Raw genomic sequence first — 27,102 nt, 5'->3', positions numbered from 1 at the left:
TACATATCAAAATTTTTGACTCCGAATTGTTTCTGTCTAAGGAAAATGCATGGACAAAAACTGGAGCAGAGACTGAAGGAAAGACCATCCAGAGATTGCCTCAACATCTGATCTATCCCATACATAGATACCAAACCATGACAGTGTTGATGATGAAATGATATGCTTGCAGACAGGAACCTGACAGGGTTGTCCTCTGAGAGGGTCTACCAGCTTCTGACAGAGAAAGATGCAGATACTCTCTGCCAACCACGTGACTGAGTCCTGGGACCCCAATGAAAAAGTTAGGGGAAGAAATGAAGGAGGAGAGAGGGATAGCAACCCCATAGGAAGAAAAATAATATTAATTAACTTGACCCCTCAGAGCTCCCAGGGTCTTAACCAACAACCCAAGAGCATACATTGCCAGTCTGCAGTCCCTGCTACATATGTAAGAGATGGCTGTCTTGTCTAGCCTCAGTGGGAAGGGATGTTCTTGTTCCTGTGGAGGCTCGATGCCCCAAAGAAGAGGAATGCTAGAGGGGTAAAGTAGGAGTACGTAGGTTGGTGGGGGTGCACCCTCTTAGAGGCAAAGGGGAAGAGGGATGTGGTGGGGTATTCTTGGTAGGGGGACCAGGAATGGGACAACATTTCAAATGTAAATAAAATTAATAAAAATAAAAAAGCAAAGTTTAAAAGAAATCAGAGGTATAAGTGGGAGGTTTTCAAGAAAGGAGAATAAGGAGAAATAATTATAGTATTCCATCATTTGAAAAAATATTTAAAAAGCCCCAGTCTATCAATGTTAGGGCCATTTTGAATCTAGATATAGGTCTAAAAGTTATTAGTTATATGATTTGAAATGAGATTAGAGACTGGGCTACAAGCCTAAGGTGATTTCTAGTCAAGCCTGCAACAGATTATCATCAATACCATACACCTTGTTTTTCTATGTAGATTTCATTGCAATAGATTGTCAAAATATAGTTCATGAGTAATTTAGTGCTCTAATCACGAAACCACTTAATGGGAACATATCACGATCCATGTCTTAGACCTGCTTATTCTAATGTGACAAAAATATGTGTACACAGTGTTTTGGCATACCAGTTTATGGCAAATATCTGCCTGGGAAAAATGAAATGTTCTCCCTATAACCAAGATTAGTCTTTACATCGGAATTTAGAGTTCTCTTAATATGGACCTGAAACATACTGCTTTAGTGTATTTTTTATTACAGTGTCCCTTTCCTAAGCAAGAAAATGATAGTATGCTGCGATATTTTATGACAAATTAAAATGGGAACTAAGACAAGCCACCTGAAGGAAGATGACAGACTCACTTTTTTGCTGCTGGCTTCTTGCTGAGTTTCTGGGCTTCAAGATGAATTTCCCATGTACATGAGCGTTTAGATATTTCATGATTACCCCAGGTAGGGAAGGAAAGCTGTAAAATTTCTTAAGTCCCGTAAACTGAAGTTCTTTTGAATATTTATCATTCTAATGTCATGCGGATACTCATGCCTTATGAGAAAAAAAACATGAATTGTAAATACTGTAACTGAATATAGGCAACCCTTCTGATACAATTTAGAATGTTTTGCTGTATTTCTTCTCTTTGTCCTCCCCCCCTCCTTCTCCTCCCTCTTCTCCTTCTTCAGGATAATATAGACTGTACATACTAGAACATTAGAACCCTTACAGGAATACTATAATAAATTAAGCTGAGAACTCTAAAAATAATGAGGAGAAAATTTTCAGTGTATCACTTTGTTTAGAGAATATGGACCTAAGAATGCACTGTGTAGGGGGACTTTTGCTGTATTCTTCTATAACCCTTTTAAGACAGGCCTGTTGGAAAATTAATACCAATAATATTTTTACATCATAAGAATCCTACTTCACCGGGGTTGGGGATTTAGCTCGGTGTTAGACTGCTTGCCTAGCAAGTAGAAGGCCCTGGGTTCAGTCCCCAGCTCCAAAAAAAAAAAAAAAAAAAGAAAAGAAAAGAAAAGAAAAGAAAAGAAAAAAAGAACCCTACTTCACTCCTCTAGCTTCATATTAAACAATTTAAATATTTCACACTGCATACATAAAATAAAATATGAGTACTAATTGTCTTCACAAAGATAATTGTGACATCCTATACTAGCAACTTAAAAGCACAATGAAAATCTAGATCAAAAATAAGAAAACACACTAAAGAGAAGCAGACAACAGGAAATAATATTAAGTCTGAAATCAATTAGAAACAGAATCCATAAAACCAAGATCCTGTTCTTTGAGGAAATCAACAAGATACATAAACCTAAACTAACTAAAAGTCTCAGAAATAGTATGCAAATTAACAAAATCAGAAATGAAAAGGGAGACATAATGGAAATTGAAGAAATTTAAAAAAATCATCAGGTTTTACTACAAAAGACTATGCTTGACAAAGCTTGAAAATCTATATGAAATGGATGATTTTCTACAAAGATACCACATACCAAAGTTAAATCAAGATCAGATAAAGTAAACAGTCCCATAACCCCTAAGGAAGTAGAAGAATTCATTAAAAACAACCAACCACAATAACAGTAACAAAAAGACTAGGGCACGATGCATAATTCAGTGCATAATTCTACCAGACTTTCAAATAAGAGCTAATACCAAAACTCCTTAAACTATTCTCAAAATAGAAACAGAACTACAGAATTTGCTGGTGAGATTGTAGAGAAACGAGAATGCTCCTCCATTGCTGGTGGGGTGGCAAACTACCACCACTCTGGAAACCAATCTGGCTGTTCCTCAGCAAACAGGAAATAGTTGTACCTGAAGATGCTGATATACAGGTCCTCAGCATATAGCCAAAAGATGCTCTACAGTACCACAAAGATGCAAGCTCCACTATGTTAATAGCCTTATTTGTAATAAGCAACGCTGATGTTCTTCAACCAAAGAATGGATTCAGAAAATATGGTTTATTTATACAATGGAATACTATTCAGCTACTAAAAATAAAGGACATCGTTAAATTTGCAGGCAATTGCATGTATCTAGAAAATATTCTGAGTGAGCTAACCCAGACTCCAAAGGACATGAATGGTATATATTCATTAATCAGTGACACTACACAAAATATACAGAATATCCATGACACTAAAATTTAAACCATAAGGAAAGCCTAAGTAAGGATGCTTCAATCCCACTTAGCAAAGGGAAATAAATAACTATGGGAGGCAGAGGGAAGGAGAGATATGTGTGAGAGTGGAATGAGAAGAGAACAGGTCAGGATCAGGTATGGGAGAGACATGAGAGAGGACAAGGGACCCAAGAGAACAAATGGAAATATACAGCACTTGGGGTTGGTGGGAACCTCTAGAATATCCCAGAGACATGGGATAGGGGTGCTCCCAAGAGTCAAGGTAAGAAAATTTCCCCAAACGCAAAATCACACAGATGTAAAATTTGAAGAGACCACCTTTTTAAATCAGACAGGACACCTGTGGATGGATAGGGACACTAACACACCTACAAAACTTTCAACCTCAAATTGCTCCTGTCTAAAAGAAATGCAGGACAAAAATGGAATTAGAGTCTGAACCAGTGACCAGTCAGTGACAGGCTCAACTTTGGATCCTTCCCATTATTAGGTACCAATCCCAACTATTATTACTGATGCAATGTTGTGCTTGCAGCTAGTAGCCTAGCATGGCTGTCCTCTGAGAGGCCCTGCAAGCAGCTGACTAAAACAGATATACATATTACATCTAACCATTAGACTGAGGTCAACAAGCCCTGTGGAAAAGTTGGGAGAATTGAAAGAACTGGAAGGATTGGAAACATCATAGAAAAAACCAGCAATATCAACCTGGACCCCTGGGAGCTATCAGAGACTGAGCCACCAACAAAAGAGCATACATGGGCTGTTCAGAGGCCACAAGCACCTATGTACGAGAATGTTTTCTTATCTGGCATTAGTGGGAGAGTGTGCCCTTAAATCTGCAGAGAGTTATGTCACTGGTATGAAGGTCAACTTTATGGGTTAGAGCTTCAAATTTTCAGTAGGTTTTAAAAGATCAGCTTTGCCAGATACTTGGTGATCTCAAATTTTTAGTTCTTATTCAAACTTTTCTGTTAATTTTATTAGTATTATTTATTTGGTAATAATCCGGTGAGAAATAAAAGAAGGCAACAAACAGAATAGCTGTAATTAAGTCAGGTTGTCTCCAGAAATCAGAATATGATTTCATATTCAGTTGCAAAATTATTGGTCATAGGAGATGTGAACTGAATATTTTACATGGATTCGGAGAAAGGGCTATATTTCTACTATTCATTACAAAACAATCTACATAATTTGGAATAAATAAAAAGTGAAGATTTTACATTTTAGATTTAAACTTGTTTCTCTGTGTAAGTCTTTCGCTCACATATATACCTGATCATCATGTTAAACTTGGTGTCTGTGCAGGTCAGATGTGGGAATTAGATCCCCTGAAACCGGAGTTATAGATGGTTGTGAGCTACCATGTGAGTGATGGAAACCCTTGAGATAGATAGCTAGGAAGAGTTTCTGTAATGATCACCAAATGACTTTCTTAAGTTGTTTTCTCCAGAAACAATATGTCTAGAGTTTTGTTTTGTTTGCCTTATCAGGAAAATTCTGTTTCTGAAACAGAAAGCACAGAAAAATTCCTATCATTCTAAGGCTGTTGCTTATGAGGTATTAAATTGTTTCTGAATGTTATATTAGTAATTAATTATGATTTAAATGAATGAAATTATACTTAAGTCATTTTGCTTTAGTGTTTATTCAAGTTTAAGACTAAATAATGAAAATAGTGAGGATTCACCAAACTCAGCTATTCCCTCCTTAGATTTTCCTGTTATTACCTTGGAGTACTCTTGGAGCTTTCCCAGGGCCAGGACAGAACCACAGTTGGTAATCTTCAATGTTCTGGGAGGCAAAAAGAACCAACCACCACAAATATACTGACATCAGAGTCTTGAAGAGTCTAGCAATTTCCTTTACTTACAATTTCTAGCTCTTTAGCAGGGAAATTATTTAAACCAGTACTAATGATACTTCTTCTGACCACAGATTTGAGAAAACAGGACTGATTTCAGGAGAAAATCTTTGGGTACTTGCCTTTCCTCTTGGAGGGAACCTTGATCTACTGATGCAGAATAAAATAAGAAGTTGCATTCAGCCATTACCACTAACCGAGACAAATAGTATTATGAAATTTCTTACATCTGTGCAGACTGTGTGTGGTATATTGAATTTCGACTTAACATGAGCACAGAACCTAGTGTCCACAGAGGCATATACTCATGGTGGCTATGATGAGTTTAGCAAAGTTAACATTCAAAAGATATGATAACTTTGACAACAGTGAACACAAGAGTCAAAAACAGAGACTCTTTGAGGGTACCTAGAAGTGAAAACAGCCTTTGGCTTTCATTGAGAGATGTCCAGTCTGTGGAGATGAAGGACATGTGTCTATCCGGGAAAATAGGCCTCATGCTGAAAAGAAGTTCTAGAACATAATTACTGCACACAGTGTTTTGGATCCATTTGAAATAATCATCTAAATAGAACATTCTGTTGAAATATTGAGCACCCTCCAGGAGTGGCTCTAACTGGAATTATTATTGATTTTATTTTCTTGTAGACTCCTATTTAAAACCAATGACATTGTCCCATAGAGTTTTTAAGTGTTAAACTAGCAGACAAAAAGCACTCAAGCAGACACACCACCAAATACCCATTTACACCCCAACATACATGGAGAGGGTGATAATGAAACAGAAAGAGAAAGAGAGTAAGAGAGAGAGGCAGACAGAGGTAGAGGGGCATAAAGTCAGAGAGGCAGACTGACACGTGGATTGTCATTGTACAAACTCACAGAAAGCAATAGACAGGGATGCATAATCTCAGAGAAGCACACACACACACACACACACACACACACAGAGTTACAAAGAGATACACATGCACATTTAAAAATAGAAAAGACAATATATACACACATATATATGCAGAAAAGACATAGAAATGTAGACTCATTTATTAAAGATTTATTAAAAGTTAAAAATAAATACACTAGAACATGTACACTTACACATTCACACAAGAGAAATAAAAACAAGAAGAAATGGGGAAGACTACCGAATGACATACTAAATAGGCAGTATAGTCTAATTAAAAAAAGAAAGAAAGAAAGAAAATATTCCCTCTAACATTGGCACCCTTTAAATTAGGTGTGAGCATATGACAAATTAATCACAATTTATTAAAGTGGATATGTATTATATAGTGAAACTACACATACAGCTCAAACCATTGGGCTATGACTTTCATTTCATATAAAACTAGACACGAATTCAAGAAATAATGTCACTCAAAGGACTATTACTATGTCTTCAATAACTTCTGATTAAAAAGGAGGTATTTGTAAAATATGATTTGTAAATGTATCATGATCAAATTTCATCTGTATTTACACATTTCCACATATGTGAATCTCAAAAGCAAAATTTAATTTTAACTCAAAATAGATTGAAAGTAACTTACATGCTTTCTTATCATTGGTAGTAACTTGCTGATTATGTCATTCACCATATCAAAGTTTGTTGCTGTTACATACAGAGGCTATAGAATGCACAGAGAGAAAAATGCTATAAAATAACCTGAAAGCTCATGAATACAAAATTAATATGATCTACTCATTATTTACAATTTATAATCTATAACAACTCCTCTAATGTATAACTCATTTTCTTCCCATAGGCTAAGTCTGGAAGACACTCAGTCTAACATATTTATCTTAGAATTTAGTTCTTGGGTACTGAAAAATCAAACATAACTGTAACAGGTTGCGTATGATAAAGGGTGACTGAGAAGCCATGGGTGCTAGAGCTCAGCATCCTGATTTCTCTTTCATTATGGCAGAACGTAGTCAGGGAGGACACTTAAAAAGAGAGCAGAGACGTTTGCTTCCTCTCCATCTGGACTTCCATCATTACAGCCTTACTCCCATGTGCTTCATATGCACAGTTCTAGGAAAATGAGGTTGGGAAGCAGCACAATTATTTTTATAAAAATTAAAATTAGTGAGCACTCTTATCATATCAGGGTTTGTAAATACTTAGATGGCATACAGATCTAGAGTGTTGAATTCTTTTATGGTGATAGATCTAGGGATCCAAAATGAATATTTTAGAAACAAGACGCCATTTCTTAACACTCCCAGGAAAAAACAAGGTACTTGTACTATTAGCTCTCTACTGCCTCTCACATTTAGAATCTGCTCCAGAGACCTAGGAAGACAGCAGCAAGAATATAGCATGAAATCAAAGCATAGTAATCAGACAAGAAACCACTGATGTACTAGAAATCTAATAAATAACCAGACAGTGAGCAGATAAGTATATTTTCATGAAGTTAGTATCTATATTATCAGTTATCTTTGATGAGGATTGTAAGTATCTAAGAAACAGTCCCTTAAATGAGAAACAAGAAACACAGCACATGTACTCTCTCCCTATCCATAACAACCTTGAACCCAAACCTAAGAAAACCATTTCACAAGCCATCTCTTTTACAAAGGTTTCATTCATTATTTTTTAATTTTTACTTTTATTAATCAACTGCTATGCATAATCTATTACTTTGAAAGTAATATGAGTGAGTGTGTCTGTGTCTGTGGTGCGTTTGCATGTGCATGTGCCTGTGTGTGTGTATGTGTGTGTGTGTGTGTGTTTGAGTGCTTCTGATGATTCATCCAAGACCCCAATGTTACATGTCAGCTTAGTAGAATTTTATGAAAAGGACAACTTACACTAACTGACTTTGCATCTTTTTATGCAGAGGCTAACAATTATTCAAAAGCATCTTAGAATATGAAAAAAAAACAGCTGTGATCTTGTGGTTGGAATGTAACAAGAAAGGAACAAATTTAAGGTTTTGTTCAGAATATAAAATTAATCACCTATGGGTGAAAATATAGATCAGGGCTCAGAAACCATATGTCCCAGAAGGAAATAATCACCTGCAAGTTTCCTTCTTACACCAATATGGCACATTGAAATATGTACATATATTCATAAACCACATACTCATAGGAACACACACACACACACACACACATAGAGATAGACACACACACACACACGGTAAGCATAGAACATTTAAAGAAAAGTAAAACTTATGATATTTTGATGAATGTCTGAAAACATTGGTATAATTTTAAGACAACAAAGTTTTATTATAAAGAATTCCACACATGAGATAGAGTAATAATTCACATGGGACTTTAATTCACATTATTTTAAAATATTTTGTTTTCAGAGCAATAGAAACATATTAATGTCTAATTAATATTTGCAGAGATGTGTACATCTCTTTCTGATGGTGATTTTGTTTGTAATACAGATTTCAAGACAAAGAGACTTTTTAAATAAAATATTTCTACAAATAACATTTTTAATGCATGAAAACTAAAATAGAACTAGTAGTTTTATTATATATGCTAAAATATTTCTTGACTCATGATGAACCACAGAAATGTAAACAATTCTTAAGAGAGAAGATCAACCTTAGAATAGTTCACATGCTCCTTCTATGAGGAATAAAAAGTTTTAATTGTTCAAAGACAAAAACCTTTTAATGTAAATATATTTGCCTATATCTTCAGATAGAAATAATAACTGTAAATATTGAAATTACATATTAATAGACTAAATGTGCAACAGTGAGGTGATACTATTACTAACAAGGTATGAATTTTAAAACAGATTACTAAAATCATGGAGGCATGTAGTAAAATGCTGTCCCCCAGCCATGGCATAAGCATTGCCTCATGAGGACAGTGCAGTTGTTTTCTATAACATGCTAAGACCAAAAGTCAATATTTTATACATTGTTAATTATTAAAGTCAAGAAAAGGAAAGAACATGAATACAGGGAAAGGTTTGGGGATATCTTGTGATTGTGCAGGTGATTTGGCATTTCTATACTTACATGAAATTATCAAATAAAGATAATTCTAAAATCATCTGCATCTATCTATTTTAAAATATAAGCAGTGTCTGAGAGATCTACATTCAATCTTAAGAGTAAAGGAAAAAAAATTAGGCAGAAAAATCCTAATATAAAAATAGGATTAAAACATTTTCCTAATTTATCCATAGAAAAACTTTACAGGTTTATCTTAAGTGTAATGAAATACATTGATGATTCAAAGAATTTTCAAATGATAAAAGGTTAAAGTATAAGCAAAAAAATCAAAGAAAACTAATAAAAATTTATATATTTTTTACATATCAATTATATAGATATATAATAGTATAAAATCTATTTTATACTATTTTTAGTTACTGTTTTGTGTAACGTGGACCTGGTATGAGTAAGAAATTGTTTGGTGATCTAAAATATCTTCATTATATTCCCCTTTGTAAGTCTAGTGCAGTGTCCACAGTGACATGTTAGAACACTGACTCTAGGTCCATTTTGTACCCATTAGTATTTATGAAAGGCAGAGAGGTGGTGATCCCTGAGTCACAGTCTATTCTGCTTTACAGCAGGAAATGTCTTCAATGCTCTACATGTTACATAGTAGTTACATTTTTGATCTGCACTAAACCCAATACTGGAAAGTGGACAATAATATAAGCCTGAGAAAAATAGACAATTATTCAATAGATATTTATGTTTATCTCAATGATAGAACTACTGTATTTTATTGTGAGGTTGTGAGTTTTATCCTAAACACCATACACAAAGATGAACACACACACACACACACACACACACACACACACACACATACACACACACCACTTTTAAATTTATTAAGGTAATTTCTGAACAGAAGACACATACAAAGATACCCTCATGACTAGATTATTCAAATAAACATGAGGATGAAAGCCATAACTTTGTAGCTGGTACTCAGAGGAAGGTATAAGGATGCATAATAAGAGACTTAGAGAAAGAGCACAGAATGGAGAAAAAGAGCTAATATATCATTGAAAACTTAGGTATGGAGAGAAAATGTAATGCTTTATGATAATATTATATAATAAAAATTATTACACATAAATATTTTAAAATGAATAAGGAAAGTGGAAACAACAAACAAATCTATATATAAACAATAAGGACTCAGGAGGGGGCAGTTTAATTCTACTAATAATACTTCACTTGGAAATATATGCTGTTGGAAATATTTGGCTCACTTTTCAGTGATATAACAAAAAGTATTTCCTCTTTTTGGATCTCTAGTACGTGAATCAGTCTTGTTTCATGTTGCTCTCTACATATCACATATGAGAGTCCTATGTCTGCATTGACTACAGATATAATTTAATATAATTTAATGTAAAATAATTTAATAAGTTCCACACAATACTGTCTAAATTCTCTCCCTCGGTCTCTCTGTCTCTCTGTCCCTCTCTTCCTTTGTCCCGCTCTCCCCATCCATGCTCTTCTTATGTCTCCATCTTCCATTACTTTACAAACTGTCTCTCTCCTAGTCATGAACATGGAATATTAGTTTTGGTTTTGTATTCACATACAGTGTCACAGCATGCAATATCCTCATGAATATCTGCATGGGAAGTTCAATTTTGTTGGGTTTCTTGGCTTCACGAATGGATCTGTGAAATGCAACAAAAATATACAATACAGCAAGATTAAGTAGGAACTTATTTTTTTAAATTTATTTAATACTTAATAATAATTCTTTGGTTTCCGGGCAAACATCCCCCTCCCCCCTCCCCTTCCTTATGGGTGTTCCCCTCCCAACCCTCCCCTCATTGCCGCACTCCCCCCAACAGTCTAGTTCACTGGGGGTTCAGTCTTAGCAGGACCCAGGGCTTCCCCTTCCACTGGTGCTCTTACTAGGATATTCATTGCTACCTATGAGGTCAGAGTCCACGGTCAGTCCATGTATAGTGTTTAGGTAGTGGCTTAGTCCCTGGAAGCTCTGGTTGCTTGACATTGTTGTACATATGGGGTCTCGAGCTCCTTCAAGCTCTTCCAGTTCTTTCTCTGATTCCTTCAACGGGGGACCTATTCTCAGTTCAGTGGTTTGCTGCTGGCATTCGCCTCTGTATTTGCTGTATTCTGGCTGTGTCTCTCAGGAGAGATCTACATCCGGCTCCTGTCGGCCTGCACTTCTTTGCTTCATCCATCTTGTCTAATTGGGTGGCTGTATATGTATGGACCACATGTGGGGCAGGCTCTGAATGGGTGTTCCTTCAGTCTCTGTTTAAACTTTGCCTCTCTCTTCCCTGCCAAGGATATTCTTGTTCCCCTTTTAGAGAAGGAGTGAAGCATTCACATTTTGATCATCCATCTTGAGTTTCATTTGTTCTAGGCATCTAGGGTAATTCAAGCATTTGGGCTAATAGCCACTTATCACTGAGTGCATACCATGTATGTCTTTCTGTGATTGGGTTAGCTCACTCAAAATGATATTTTCCAGTTCCAACCATTTGCCTACGAATTTCAGAAAGCAGTTGTTTTTGATAGCTGAGTAATATTCCATTGTGTAGATGTACCACATTTTCTGTATCCATTCCTCTGTTGAAGGGCATCTGGGTTCTTTCCAGCTTCTGGCTATTATAAATAAGGCTGCGATGAACATAGTGGAGCACGTGTCTTTCTTATATGTTGGGGCATCTTTTGGGTATATGCCCAAGAGAGGTATAGCTGGATCCTCAGGCAGTTCAATGTCCAATTTTCTGAGGAACCTACAGACTGATTTCCAGAATGGTTGTACCAGTCTGCAATCCCACCAACAATGGAGGAGTGTTCCTCTTTCTCCGCATCCTCGCCAGCATCTGCAGTCACCTGAGTTTTTGATCTTAGCCATTCTCACTGTTGTGAGGTGAAATCTCAGGGTGGTTTTGATTTGCATTTCCCTTATGACTTAAGATGTTGAACATTTCTTTAGGTGTTTCTCAGCCATTTGGCATTCCTCAGCTGTGAATTCTTTGTTTAGCTATGAACCCCATTTTTTAATAGGGTTATTTGTCTCCCTGTGGTCTAACTTCTTGAGTTCTTTGTATATTTTGGATATAAGGCCTCTTTCTGTTGTAGGATTGGTAAAGATCTTTTCCCAATCTGTTGGTTGCCGATTTGTCCTAACCACAGTGTCCTTTGCCTTACAGAAGCTTTGCAGTTTTATGAGATCCCATTTGTCGATTCTTGATCTTAGAGCATAAGCCATTGGTGTTTTGTTCAAGAAATTTTCTCCAGTGCCCATGTGTTCCAGATGCTTCCCTAGTTTTTCTTCTATTAGTTTGAGTCTGTCAGGTTTGATGTTGAGGTCCTTGATCCACTTGGACTTAAGCTTTGTACAGGGTGATAAGCATGGATCGATCTGCATTCTTCTACATGTTGACCTCCAGTTGAACCAGCACCATTTGCTGAAAATGCTATCTTTTTTCCATTGGATGGTTTTGGCTCCTTTGTCAAAAATCAAGTAACCATAGGTGTGTGGGTTCATTTCTGGGTCTTCAATTCTATTCCATTGGTCTATCTGTCTGTCTCTGTACCAATACCATGCAGTTTTTATCACTATTGCTCTGTAATACTGCTTGAGTTCAGGGATAGTGATTCCCCCTGAAGTCCTTTTATTGTTGAGGATAGTTTTAGCTATCCTGGGTTTTTTGTTATTCCACATGAATTTGCAAATTGTTCTGTCTAACTCTTTGAAGAATTGGATTGGTATTTTGATGGGGATTGCATTGAGTCTGTAGATCGCTTTTGGTAAAATGGCCATTTTTACTATATTAATCCTGCCAATCCATGAGCATGGGAGATCTTTCCATCTTCTGAGGTCTTCTTCAATTTCTTTCTTCAGAGTCTTGAAGTTCTTATTGTACAGATCTTTTACTTGCTTGGTTAAAGTCACACCCAGGTACTTTATATTATTTGGGTCTATTATGAAGGGTGTCGTTTCCCTAATTTCTTTCTAGGCTTGTTTCTCTTTTGTGTAGAGGAAGGCTACTGATTTATTTGAGTTAATTTTATACCCAGCCACTTTGCTGAAGTTGTTTATCAGCTTTAGTAGTTCTCTGGTGGAACTTTTGGGATCACTTAAATAAACTATCATATCATCTGCAAATAGTGATATTTTGACTTCTTTTCCGATCTGTATCCCCTTGACCTCCTTTTGTTGTCTGATTGCTCTGGCTAGAACTTCAAGAACTATATTGAATAAGTAGGGAGAGAGTGGGCAGCCTTGTCTAGTCCCTGATTTTAGTGGGATTGCTTCAAGTTTCTCTCCATTTAGTTTAATGTTAGCAACTGGTTTGCTGTATATGGCTTTTACTATGTTTAGGTATGGGCCTTGAATTTCTATTCTTTCCAGGACTTTTATCATGAAGGGCTGTTGAATTTTGTCAAATGCTTTCTCAGCATCTAATGAAATGATCATGTGGTTTTGTTCTTTCAGTTTGTTTATATAATGGATCACGTTGATGGTTTTCCGTATACTAAACGATCCCTGCATGCCTGGGATGAAGCCTACTTGATCATGGTGGATGATTATTTTGATGTGCTCTTGGATTTGGTTTGCCAGAATTTTATTGAGTATTTTTGTGTCAATATTCATAAGGGAAATTGGTCTGAAGTTCTCTGTCTTTGTTGTGTCTTTGTGTGGTTTAGGTATAAGAGTTAACTGTGGCTTCATAGAAGGAATTCGGGAGTGATCCATCTGTTTCAATTTTGTGGAATAGTTTGGATAATATTGGAATGAGGTCTTCTATGAAGGTTTGATAGAATTCTGCACTAAACCCATCTCGACCTGGGCTCTTTTTGGTTGGGAGACCTTTAATGACTGCTTCTATTTCCTTAGGAGTTATGGGGTTGTTTAACTGGTTTATCTGTTCCTGATTTAACTTCGGTACCTGGTATTTGTCTAGGAAATTGTCCATTTCCTGTAGATTTTCAAGTTTTGTTGAATATAGGCTTTTACAGTAAGATCTGATGATTTTTTGAATTTCCTCTGAATCTGTAGTTATGTCTCCCTTTTCATTTCTGATTTTGTTAATTTGGACACACTCCCTGGGTCCTCTCTTTAGTCTGGCTAAGGGTTTATCTATCTTGTTGATTTTCTCAAAGAACCAACTTTTGGTTCTGTTGTTTCTTTCTATGGTCCTTTTTGTTTCTACTTGGTTGATTTCAGCTCTGAGTTTGATTATTTCCTGCCTTCTACTCCTCCTGGGTGTATTTGCTTCTTTTTGCTCTAGAGCTTTTAGGTGTGCTGTCAAGCTGCTGACATATGTTCTTTCCTGTTTCTTTCTGCAGGCACACAGCGCTATGAGTTTTCCTCTTAGCACAGCTTTCATTGTGTCCCATTAGTTTCGGTATGTTGTACCTTCATTTTCATTAAATTCTAAAAAGTCTTTAATTTCTTTCTTTATTTCTTCCTTGACTAGGTTATCATTGAGTAGAGCATTGTTCAATTTCCACGTATATGTGGGCATTCTTCCCTTATTGTTATTGAAGACCAGTTTTAGGCCGTCGTGGTCCGATAGCACACATGGGATTATTTCTATCTTTCTGTACCTGTTGAGGCCCATTTTTTGACAAATTATATGGTCAATTTTGGAGAAAGTACCATGAGGAGCTGAGAAGAAGGTATATCCTTTTGCTTTAGGATAGAATGTTCTATAAATATCCGTTAAGTCCATTTGGCTCATGACTTCTCTTAGTCTGTCTACATCTCTGTTTAATTTCTGTTTCCATGATCTGTCCATTGATGAGAGTGGGGTGTTGAAATCTCCCACTAATATTGTGTGAGTTGCAATGTGTGTTTTGAGCTTTAGTAAGGTTTCTTTTACATATGTAGGTGCCCTTGTATTTGGGGCATAGATATTTAGGATTGAGAGTTCATCTTGGTGGATTTTTCCTTTGATGAATATGAAGTCTCCTTCCTTATCTTTTTTGATGACTTTTAGTTGAAAATTGATTTTATTTGATATTAGAATGGCTACTCCAGCTTGCTTCTTCTGACCATTTGCTTGGAAAGTTGTTTTCCAGCCTTTCACTCTGAGGTAGTGTCTGTCTTTGTCTCTGAGGTGTGGTTCCTGTAGGCAGCAGAATGCAGGGTCCTCGTTGCATATCCTGTTTGTTAACCTATTTCTTTTTATTGGGGAGTTGAGGCCATTGATGTTGAGAGATATTAAGGAATAGTGATTATTGCTTCCCGTTATATTCATATTTGGAAGTGAGGTTATGTTTGTGTGCTTTCATTCTCTTTGTTTTGTTGCCAAGATGATTAGTTTCTTGCTTTTCTAGGGCATAGCTTGCCTCCTTATGCTGGGCTTTACCCTTTATTATCCTTTGTAGTGCTGGACTTGTAGAAAGATATTGTGTAAATTTGGTTTTGTCATGGAATATCTTGGTTTCTCCATCTATGTTAATTGAGAGTTTTGCAGGATACAGTAACCTGGGCTGGCATTTGTGTTCTCTTCGGGTCTGTATGACATCTGTCCAGGATCTTCTGGCCTTCATAGTTTCTGGCGAAAAGTCTGGTGTGATTCTGATTGGTCTGCCTTTATATGTTTCTTGACCTTTTTCCCTTACTGCTTTTAATATTCTTTCTTTATTTTGTGTGTTTGATGTTTTGACTATTATGTGACGGGAGGTGTTTCTTTTCTGGTCCAATCTATTTGGAATTCTGTAGGCTTCTTGTATGCCTATGGGTATCTCTTTTTTTAGGTTAGGGAAGTTTTCGTCTATGATTTTGTTGAAGATATTTACTGGTCCTTTGAGCTGGGAGTCTTCACTCTCTTCTATACCTATTATCCTTAGGTTTGATCTTCTCATTGAGTCCTGGATTTCCTGTATGTTTTGGACCAGTAGCTTTTTCTGCTTTACATTATCTTTGACAGTTGAGTCAATGATTTCTATGGAATCTTCTGCTCCCGAGATTCTCTCTTCCATGTCTTGTTTTCTATTGGTGAAGCTTGTATCTACAGCTCCTTGTCTCTTCTTTTGATTTTCTATATCCAGGGTTGTTTCCATGTGTTCTTTCTTGATTGCTTCTATTTCCATTTTTAATTCCTTCAACTGTTTGATTGTGTTTTCCTGGAATTCTTTCAGGCATTTTTGCGAATCCTCTCTGTATGCTTCTACTTGTTCTCTAAGGAGGTTCTTCACATCTTTCTTGAAGTCCTCCAGCATCATGATCAAATATGATTTTGAAACTAGATCTTGCTTTTCTGGTGTGTTTGGATATTCCATGTTTATTTTGGTGGGAGAATTGGGCTCCGATGATGCCATGTAGTCTTGGTTTCTGTTGCTTGGGTTCCTGCGCTTGCCTCTTGCCATCAGATTATCTCTAGTGTTACTTTGTTCTGCTATTTCTGACAGTGGCTAGACTGTCCTATAAGCCTGTGTGTCAGGAGTGCTGTAGACCTGTTTTCCTCTCTTTCAGTCAGTTATGGGGACAGAGTGTTCTGCTTTCGGGCGTGTAGTTTTTCCTCTCTACAGGTCTTCAGCTGTTCCTGTGGGCCTGTGTCTTGAGTTCACCAGGCAGGTCACTTGCAGCATACAAGTTGGTCTTACCTGTGGTCCCGAGGCTCAAGTTTGCTCGCGGGGTGCTGCCCTTGAGCTCTCTGTGGCGGCAGCAACCAGGAAGATGTGCGCTGCCCTTTCAGGGAGCTTCCGTGCTCTAGGGTTCCAGATGGCGTTTGGTGTTTTCCTCTGGTGTCCGAGATGTGTGTGCAGAGTGCAGTCTCTTCTGGTTTCCCAGGCGTGTCTCCCTCTCTGAAGGTTTAGCTGTCCCTCCCACGGGATTTGGGTGCAGAGAACTGTTTATCCAGTCTTTTTCCTTTAGGTTCCGGCAGTGTCTCAGGCGCAGGGGTCCTGCTGCTCCTGGGCCCTCCCCTACGGGAACCCAGAGGCCTTATACAGTTTCCTCTTGGGCCAGGGATGTGGGCAGGGGTGGGCAGTGTTGGTGGTCTCCTCCGCTCTGCAGCCTCAGGGGTGCCCACCTGACCAGGCAGTGAGGTCTTTCTCCCACGGGGATTGGGAGCAGAGAGCTGCTCAGGAATTTATTTCAAACTAATCCCTGTTAATATTTTTTTCAGGATCATCTTAGCTTTCAATATAAGGAAATAAGTTCAGCAATATTCACTATTCGACTGGTGAATACTCAAAAATGTTTCAGAAACAGATATAGTCAGGTAATAACACATTGACCTAAGTAGTATATCCAGTCCTCAAAATGATGTACCTGAAACAAACTGAAGGAAAGAAATTTGCTTGATCTCAAAGGAGGAAGCAGCAGATGGTTCGAATGTGCATGCTAGAGTGACATCTACTTAGTGGAATTTAAAATAAGACTTGAGAGTACTGTTTACTCTAATACAAAGAGGAAATAATAAATGCAGAACTTCCACAAAATTAAATAAAATAAGGAATGGACAGGAGAATGCCAAGAATTTTTCCATTGACCATCTAATTAACAACTGATTTCGAGACAGAATATCAAATATATATATATATATATATATATATATATATATATATATATATACATATATGTGTGTGTATGTGTATGTGTATGTATATATAACTAAACCAAAGCACATACTACCATTCCTATATCACTAAGGAATTAAAATATTAACACAAGTATAATACCTTTTTAGAAAGAAATACCACCAAATAGTCTGTTCCATGGAACTGTGAAATTGAAAAATATTAGAGTCATGATAAATGGTAAAATTCTTAAGGTTATTATGCATAAAAATAACTTACGTCTGTGGCCGTCAATTATGGTATAGGTATATTTGGCAGTCTCTACATGATTCTACCTCTAAATGACCTAATTTTTGTACTGCCGTGCTGTCATGTGACACTTTACCATCCCTAAATATAATATTTCTCATATTTGGTAAGAGAGAAACCATAAGCATTAAATAACAATCTTTTGAGATTTTACTAGAGGAATAGAAAACATTAAGAGAACAAAAGGTGATTTTCTCTTTTGTCAGAGTCTATGACAAATGCTTTTCCTTGTAAAGAGCAAAGTCACAGAGCCTAGAATGCTCATAAAACTTGTGTTTGTGTTATTTGAGTCAACTGTGTGATGATACTAAGAATTTGGATAGAAGAATGAAAAGAGCTCAAATTTGGAGTATCCATGAACTTTTCATGTGGAAAAAAATTTGAATTTTGGTGTATGTTTGATTAGAGAAGAAGGCACATGCTACACAATCCCTGTGATTCCATCAACTAAACTCAATGTAATATCTATATGCCATGAGCACATCTTCTTATGAACGATTAGAATGCAAATTTGAAATTTTCCTGAACTCTGAAAATTATACCTGACTCTGATGGTGTAATGACACCGGTCCTTTTTAATTGATTATAAAAATCAGTGATATTCTGCTACAGAGACATTCAAATAATTGGGTATTGCATGAGTAACTTTTCATCATTCAACTAAATACTAATTTTTAAGAAAATGTGCGAGTATATAAAGTATTTTTCAAATTTAATTATGCTACACAATATTATTGGGAAGAGATAGATCTTTGTACTTTTAAGACACAGATAAAAATCAGATCATTTTGGGAAGAAGAATGTCTAGGATAAATAATAAGATCTTGTCCTGTCCACATTCTTCTAAGACAATGCACCTCTGTCCTGCCCCATGGATCTTGTGGAGTCTTGAACATCACAGATCAAAACATAAAGCACGCTGATGCTGGGTGGAGGGTCCGTTGGTCCGGCCCTGTGGGCTCACACGAGGTTAGAGATAGCTCGCGAGGTCATGCTTCGCAAGCGCGTTCAAGATGTTGTACATGCTTCTGCATCTACACAATGGCTGGCAGGTAGACCAGCCAATCCTTTCAGACGAGGACTGCGTGGTCGTCATTTACTTCGGACACAACTAGGACCCCACTTGCATGAAGATATACAAAGTTCTGTACAGCATCGCCGAAACGAAATGGAAGATAGTGAGAAATCTTCCTCATCTTGTATGAGTTCCGTTTGGATAACCCAGGTGTCTTAAAGCAAATGGTGCTGGTGTCGCTTGTGCTCTGTGGCATCCTCTCTGATTTTCCCGAGTCTGATAGGCTTTTCTGCCGCCAATATGAGCATCTGCTGGGCTCGGCCATATGACCTGATAAACATACAACAGTGCAACCTCCTCTGCCTGCCCGAGAACAATCAGATGAAATACTATTATCATGGCCTCTCGTGGCCCAGCTCTCCTACATTGCTGAGGATGAGGTTGGGAAGATTGTGGGTTATGTTCTGGCCAAAATGGAAGAGGATCCTGATAACGTCCCTCATGGACACATCACCCCACTGGCTGTGAAGCGCTGCCACCTAAGCTTAGGCCTGGCCAAGAAGCTAATGGACCAGGCCTCCCAGGCCATGATAGAGAATTTCAGTGCAAAGTATGTCTCCCTGCATGCCAGGAAGAGCAACCGAGCAGCCTTGCACCTCTGTTCCAACACCCTGAACTTGCAGGTTAGTGAGGTGGAGCCCAAGTACTATGCAGATGGCGAAGATGCGTATGCTCTGAAGCGAGATCTCTCACGGATGGCAGCTGGTGCTGGAGAAAGGCAGGTATGTGGTTTTCGGTTCCAAGGAGAATCAGGGTAGCACACTTCCTGGTTCCGAAGAGGCCTATCAGCAGGAGAACCTGGTTGGAGATGACAGTGGCAGTGATGGCAAAGATAGCACTGATGTCCAAGACAGCTTGCAGACCTTGGGGTCCGCCCCTTAGGACCTGCTTGAGCACTACAGGTCCTTGTATTTTAGTCATATTGTTCTTGGGAACCTTGTTCTGCAGTCCAGTGACCTAAATGACTCTCCTTTCGATGCTTAGCAACCTTCTGCATAACCTGTGTGATCATGGAGGCACACCTGGACACAGAACCTGTTGTGTCGGAGTCAAGGAGGCCTGAGGACTGCCATGCAGCGCCTTTCTTGGCTTCTTCATGCTGCCATCAGATTCTGTTCAGTGCTGTACTGGTTCTGTATATCCTGCAGGTTTCCAAACCCTAGAATGCTAAAGAGGAAGTGGGGACAACTTGAGAATACCCCAGCATCCTGCCTTTGCCATTGTTTATCTGGGTTTTACTTGGAGTAGAACCGTCAAGCTAGTCCTCATGCCCTCTCCCTTGTGGGGAGTTACCAGCTCTTGCTTTCTGGGGAACTGCCTGTCCTTGCCCTCCCTTCTTTTGAAGAAGAATGCTCTCTTTCCTGGTGGGAGACGGTGATAGATTCTGGACAAATATGGGAGCAGAATTTGTAGATCTTAAGGAAATGACAAGCAGAAATTAAACTGCAATCTCTAACCTGAACAAATAAAGATATAAGGAGAACAGAAAAACCCAAACAAACAACAAAACAAAAAACAAAAACAAAACAAAAAACCATAAAGCACCTACCTACATGTGGAAATGGATATAATGAAAAGTATAGAAAATCTAGGATCATCATATAAGGGGGAAAGTTGAGTTGGCATCCTGTATACAATCAGACTAAAATTGACTCTATTTTTGCAAACATGTTGGGTAATGAAAGTATTTGGTGAAAGTAGTTACTAGATAGATACACACTCTTCAATGATCACCAATAGCCAGAGCCTGATTATTGTTTTCTAATTGGAGAATATTAGAATGAATATACTCATTCACTGGGAAGTGAATTACACTCTATTAATTTGACCCACAATTTCTGAAGTTATCATCTTGTGATCACAGGTCTGAACTCTAGGTCTTACCAAAAGGTGGCAACAATATGTCCCATTGGCCAGTATAGGTAAATGGACTTGGAAGCAACAATGTTGTCTGACCTGAATGCATCCACTTCATCACCAATCCACAGGTAAGCCAATGGAATGACATGTTTTATCTTAAATTTCTTATTTCTATAAAGAGAATCAAATATCTGTTAGTTTAATTTGCATTGTAGTTTGTGTTGTGGTAAAATGACATGTTTTATCTTAAATTTCTTATTTCTATAAAGATAATCAAATATCTGTTAGTTTAATTTGCATTGTAGTTGGTGTTGTGGTAAAACCAAGTTCTTCCTGCCCCAGAGCAAAAAAAGACACATCCATTGCTAAAACTAAGCACAGCGGCACTTACAGAAAGCCACCTGTATCAATATTTCTTACCTGGATTTAGTTAAGGAGTAACTATTTTGCTTTGTTTTTTTCCCATAATACACAAAGGAAATTATTTCAAGATTTTTTATTTTAATTCATTACATGGAAAAATCTTTCCAGAATATAAACAAAAATATTGTTTGACTTAGTAAAATTTTCTGTTGTCTACCTCCCTGTACTAAAATATTCAATAACCTCATTCCAGTAGCTCCTGTAGAAAACCCGCAAATTATATATCACACAAGTAACCAAAAAGGCGATCCTTTTTTCCTTTAATTTAGCCAAATAATTAGAATAATGTCTTCCTATCAAGCATTCTGGTATTATTAGAAGTGTTTTTAAGAAACAATAATCTTTGAAGCATAAATTTTCTCCTTTTGTCATTCTTTTTCTGAGTAATTTGCTCTTCGAGAATTCTACATTAAAATACAATGCATTTGATGATTATTTTTGTCACTTCCTCCTTCCATTCTATCTCCTGACAGATCTCCCCACACTCATGATTTTTTTTGTATTTTTTTAGTGATGGATGGTGCATTTGCTGTGTAAACTTAGGTATTGAACTTTCCTTCAGATACTCGTGAACTAATATGTGGCTAGATAACTGAGGATAATGACTCCCTCTCAAATTCAGGGGACAGAATATCACAAGAATAAATCGTGGTTCAAAAATCCTTTATATAAACCTTTAATATTCAAAACATGGGAAGACTAATTGAACTACAAAGAAAGATTCCTCAGATAATCTAATGTAACATACTATAGTTAAAATACAAGCCATCATGCAACATGTACTTCAAGATATACATACACACGTCTCAATAATGAGATGTTTATATTTACATTTTATATTCACCATTTAAACATACACACACACACACACATACACACACACATATCTCTCAAAATTCCCAAGAAATGCTTGAACTTGAAACCTCTAATTCCAATGTCTGATAAGAGATAATCTTCCTTGAAAATGGAAATAACAATAATCACTTCTTATAAAGTTGATAAACTTCTTTCCATAATGTGAATGAGAATCTAAAAATAGTTTTAATTACAATTGCAACATGACAGAAGGGACCATATGTACTGCCTTTAAGAAACCAACCATTTCTGTTTCCTTTATTCTCAACACAAAGTTAAGTTTACTTCCTTCCATCAACTACACTTATATGGCAAATGATCAGTTTATTTCTTTTTACATTTCTGATGAGTTGATTACTATCTTTTAAAATAAAATGTGAAGATTTCCCACTGTGGAAAGAAAGGGAGCTCTGTACCAAAAAAAATAAAAAAAAAAAAAACAAGAAAGATGGACAGATTGACAGACACCCAGTCCATTCTTTTATATTCAGCCTGCCTCAGACAATAATTACCATTTTCTGTGAAGGAGCTTACATGACTGATCAGGGTTGCCAGAAAAACGTACCCAGTTGGTATATTTATAATGTATAGAAGAACTCTCACCTGAATATTTTATTTTTCTCACAATCTGTGAAATGGATCTTCTGGAAAATAATTCACTGATGATCAGAAAATTTAACCCCTGCCACCCCCAAAACGGAATAGACTATTTTACTGATGTTTGTCTGATAAATTTATGTACTTATGAGAACACCACTTAAGATATTTACTTGATAGTATCAATACCAGCATCACATATTCTAGAAGGCTGTGATCATAAGTAGTGGAGATTATATATGATGTGCTCCCAGAAAACATCTCTATGGCCATAAATTCTAATATAACCAAGTAAACCGTTTCATTCAATCACAACAGTTTTCTCTAGTGTCTGCAGAATCACCAAGCAAGACTTAGTGCCAGCAGTTTCCCTTGATAGTGGAGAGATAGAAGCTGCTTCCTGTCTCTTCATGCTAATCTGGAAGCTATGAGGTCAGGAGGCTTACATGTGTAGCCCCTTACGACCAAAAATCTTGCTTCTGTAATCTATTTGTAAACACCAAGCAAGAAGGCTCCTGCTTATCAGGAGTTTAATATTTTATTTAGAGAAATGTGTCACTATATAGTTCACAGGGCTCTCATTACCAGTTGTAATACTCCTAAGTTAGTTTTTAAAAAATGCTAGAAATGTGGGCACATGCCTGCATAACTGTCTCCTTGGTAGCATGTCGCTAATCTTTCACCAGACTCAAACAGCAGAGTAGTACTTTAATTAATTTTTTAAATGTGCCCAAAGAATGTGTCAAAACAAATTGAGAAATATATAGGAGTAGTCCAGTAAGCGTCAACCCTACTCAAAGAAGTATATGCCACTAAGGAAACTTGAGAGTAAGAGAAATCTCCCCTAGGATTGTCAATTAGATTGCCTATCTAATACCAAATACACATTCCTGAAAAAACAAATACAAGCAATATTATACTGACTGAGTAGGTTATATTTAAGTACTTAGAAGCTGTACATATATATGTATCCATGCATATCTATTATATATGTGTATCTTATGTTAGCTTACATATAAAATAATGTGTAAGAATGAGTAACAAAAAATAAAACCAGAAAGCCATGATTTTAAAAGAGAACAAGGAGGGGTATATGGAAGGATGTGGAAGGACATGGAAGAGGAAAAAGAAGGAGAATGTAAAGTAATTATAATCTCAAAAATAAAGGAATTTATAAACAGTTTTGTACCTTAAGGGCTTTCCACTGATTAGCCTCTTATAGTAAGGAAAGCATGATGCGTATACTTATAGTTTACTGGATACCACCAAAATGTCATCAAACAAGGTCAGATAACGTTTCTTTCTTTTCCACCCTCTTTGGATAACCACAGCACCTTGGTAAACCACGGTTCGATTTTCTTGTCCTACATCTTCCTCCTTAGTCGTGTCCATATTAAAAAAAAACAATTCTCCTGATGCAGAGCTCCACCTAGAGAACAAGTGTTCAGTGGATAAGTTAAAAAACAATGTTCATACTGGATTTCAAAGGGTGAACGGTGTTAAAATGCAGACTCAGTTTTCCAAGCATGATTCTGTTGAGCTATAGACAGCTTTAAAATGTAACAGAAACTATGTCATGGATGAAGGGAACTACTGGGAATGTATTGAAGAAGTAGGATCTTTTCAGAAGTGGGACCCTTTTCAGAAGTATCATGGGAATAGTTTGAAGAAGTGTAGTTGGTAGGATATAGAGCAATGGTTCTCAAACTCTAAATGCTACAGCACTTGAATGCAGTTCCTAAACTTGTAGTAATACCCTCCAATAAAATTATTGCATTGCTACTTTATAACTGATTTTTTTGAAACTTTGATAAATCCTAATGTACATATACATTATGTCACATATCAGATATGATACTCTGAGAAAATGCTATAACTAAACCTTTGTGAGCTAACATTGTAGATGTGCTGAAAATAATCAGGTTACTTGATTTAAACCAGTTAGGTCTCTGGGAGAGTCTCAGAATTGTCAGGCTTGGTCCAGCTCAAGATACAAGAAAGAAAGATTCCTGATAGTTACAAACAAAACAACAACAAGAACAACAAAAGGAAAAATGAAAAAATACAAGAATTCATTAAAAAAATTTGTGAAATTGGTCTTGTCTAGCAAAGGTAGACATTTCCCCTTACTGTGGCAAAAGGGACATACGGCTCTCCATTGACTTGTTCATATAAGGATATCAATTTCCATTCTGACCTTCTTTATTCTTGAAGGGGGTAATCATACTTGGTATAAATTTAAAATCCCACATCTAGGTTACAGACCTTTTCCAACATCCTCATCCCCTTCTTCATTATACTAACTCCTAACATGTGCTAGAACCCCCTTCTTCTCTTTGTGAGTCCTTTTCTGTGACCAAGCTATCTCCATTCTCTCTTCTGATAGTCTTCCTTGTCTTTTCCCAGACTTGGTCAAGCCTGTTTCTGTTTTCTATATTCTGAAATTTTCCATGTGCCTCTGAACATTTTTCTTTCTTATCCATAATAAAATTATTCTCTATTTTAAAAAAAACAGGATAGCTAAAACTATCCTCAACAATAAAAGGACTTCAGGGGGAATCACTATCCCTGAACTCAAGCAGTATTACAGAGCAATAGTGATAAAAACTGCATGGTATTGGTACAGAGACAGACACATAGACCAATGGAACAGAATTGAAGACCCAGAAATGAACCCACACACCTATGGGCACTTGATTTTTGACAAAGGAGCCAAAATCATCAAATGGAAAAAAGATAGCATTTTCAGCAAATGGTGCTGGTTCAACTGGAGGTCATCATGTAGAAGAATGCAGATCGATCCATGCTTATCACCCTGTACAAAGCTTAAATCCAAGTGGATCAGGGACCTCCACATCAAACCAGATACACTCAAACTAATAGAAGAAAAACTAGGGAAGCGTCTGGAACACATGGCAATGGAAAAAAATTTCCTGAACAAAACACCAATGGCTTATGCTCTAAGATCAAGAATCGACAAATGGGATCTCATAAAACTGCAAAGCTTGTGTAAGGCAAAGGACACTGTGGTTAGGACAAAACGGCAACCAACAGATTGGGAAGAGATCTTTATGAATCCTATAACAGATAGAGGGCTTATATCCAAAATATACAAAGAACTCAAGAAGTTAGACCACAGGGAGACAAATAACCCTTTTAAAAATGGGGTTCAGAGCTAAACAAAGAATTCACAGCTGACGAATGCCGAATGGCTGAGAAACACCTAAAGAAATGTTCAACATCTTAAGTCATAAGGAAAATGAAAATCAAAACAACCCTGAGATTTCACCTCACTCCAGTGAGAATGGCTAAGATCAAAAACAGAGGTGACAGCAAATGCTGGCGAGGATGTGGAGAAAGAGGAACACTCCTCCATTGTTGGTGGATTGCAGACTGGTACAACCAATCTGGAAATCAGTCTGGAGGTTCCTCAGAAAATTGGACATTGAACTGCCTGAGGATCCAGCTATACCTCTCTTGGGCATATACCCAAAAGATGCCCCAACATACAAAAAAGACACGTGCTCCACTATGTTCATAGCAGCCTTATTTATAATAGCCAGAAGCTGGAAAGAACCCAGATGCCCTTCAGCAGAGGAATGGATACAGAAAATGTGGTACATCTACACAATGGAATATTACTCAGCTATCAAAAACAATGACTTTATGAAATTCATAGGCAAATGAAGGGAACTGGAAAATATCATCCTGAGTGAGGTAACCTAATCACAGAAAAACACACATGGTATGCACTCATTGATAAATGGCTATTAGCCCAAATGCTTGAATTACCCTAGATGCCTAGAACAAATGAAACCCAAGACGGATGATCAAAATGGGAATGCTTCACTCCTTCTTTAAAAGGGGAGGAAGAATACCCATGGCAGGGAATATAGAGGCAAAGATTATAACATACACAGAAGGAACACCCATTCAGAGCCTGCCTCACATGTGGCCCACACATACACAGCAATCCAATTAGACAAGATGGATGAAGCAAAGAAGTGCAGGCCGACAGGAGCTGGATGTAGATCGCTCCTGAGAGACACAACCAGAATACGGCAAATACAGAGGCGAATGCCAGCAGCAAACCACTGAACTGAGAATAGGACCCCCGTTGAAGGAATCAGAGAAAGAACTGGAAGAGCTTGAAGGGGCTCGAGACCCCATATGTACAACAATGCCAAGCAACCAGAGCTTCCAGGGACTAAGCCACTACCTAAAGACTGTACATGGACTGACCCTGGACTCTGACCTCATAGGTAGCAATGAATATCCTAGTAAGAGCACCAGTGGAAGGGGAAGCCCTGGGTCCTGCTAAGACTTAACCCCCAGTGAACTAGATTGTTGGGGGGAGGGCAGCAATGGAGGGAGGATCGGGAGGGGAACACCCATAAAGAAGGGGAGGGGGAGGGATTAGGGGGATGTTTGCCCGGAAACCGGGAAAGGTAATAACACTCGAAATGTAAATAAGAAATACTCAAGTTAATAAAAATAAATAAATAAATACATAA

General features: G+C 37.3%; 1 protein-coding gene and 2 pseudogenes across 1 annotated transcript in view; 2 read left to right on the top strand and 1 right to left on the bottom strand.

Moving 5' to 3' along the window:
• The window catches only part of LOC120101883 (uncharacterized), a 61,938-nt gene extending 37,958 nt beyond the window's left edge, over positions 1–23,980 (bottom strand). Inside the window, 7 exon segments of the mRNA XM_063271904.1 lie at positions 4,857–4,920; positions 6,541–6,618; positions 10,545–10,570; positions 10,573–10,625; positions 17,632–17,673; positions 20,738–20,904; positions 23,852–23,980. Of these exon segments, the coding sequence (XP_063127974.1) occupies positions 4,857–4,920; positions 6,541–6,618; positions 10,545–10,570; positions 10,573–10,625; positions 17,632–17,673; positions 20,738–20,904; positions 23,852–23,980 (559 nt within the window).
• On the top strand, positions 18,792–19,082 carry Txnl4a-ps16 (thioredoxin-like 4A, pseudogene 16; annotated as a pseudogene).
• Naa11-ps21 (N(alpha)-acetyltransferase 11, NatA catalytic subunit, pseudogene 21) lies at positions 19,094–19,735 on the top strand (annotated as a pseudogene).
• Positions 23,981–27,102: the final 3,122 nt, after the last annotated feature.

This window comes from Rattus norvegicus, chromosome 12 (genome assembly GCF_036323735.1).
Source record: "Rattus norvegicus strain BN/NHsdMcwi chromosome 12, GRCr8, whole genome shotgun sequence".
NCBI classification, from domain to species: Eukaryota; Metazoa; Chordata; class Mammalia; order Rodentia; family Muridae; genus Rattus; species Rattus norvegicus.
Note: the sequence above shows the minus strand (reverse complement) of the source record. Positions and strands in the feature narration are given on the sequence as shown.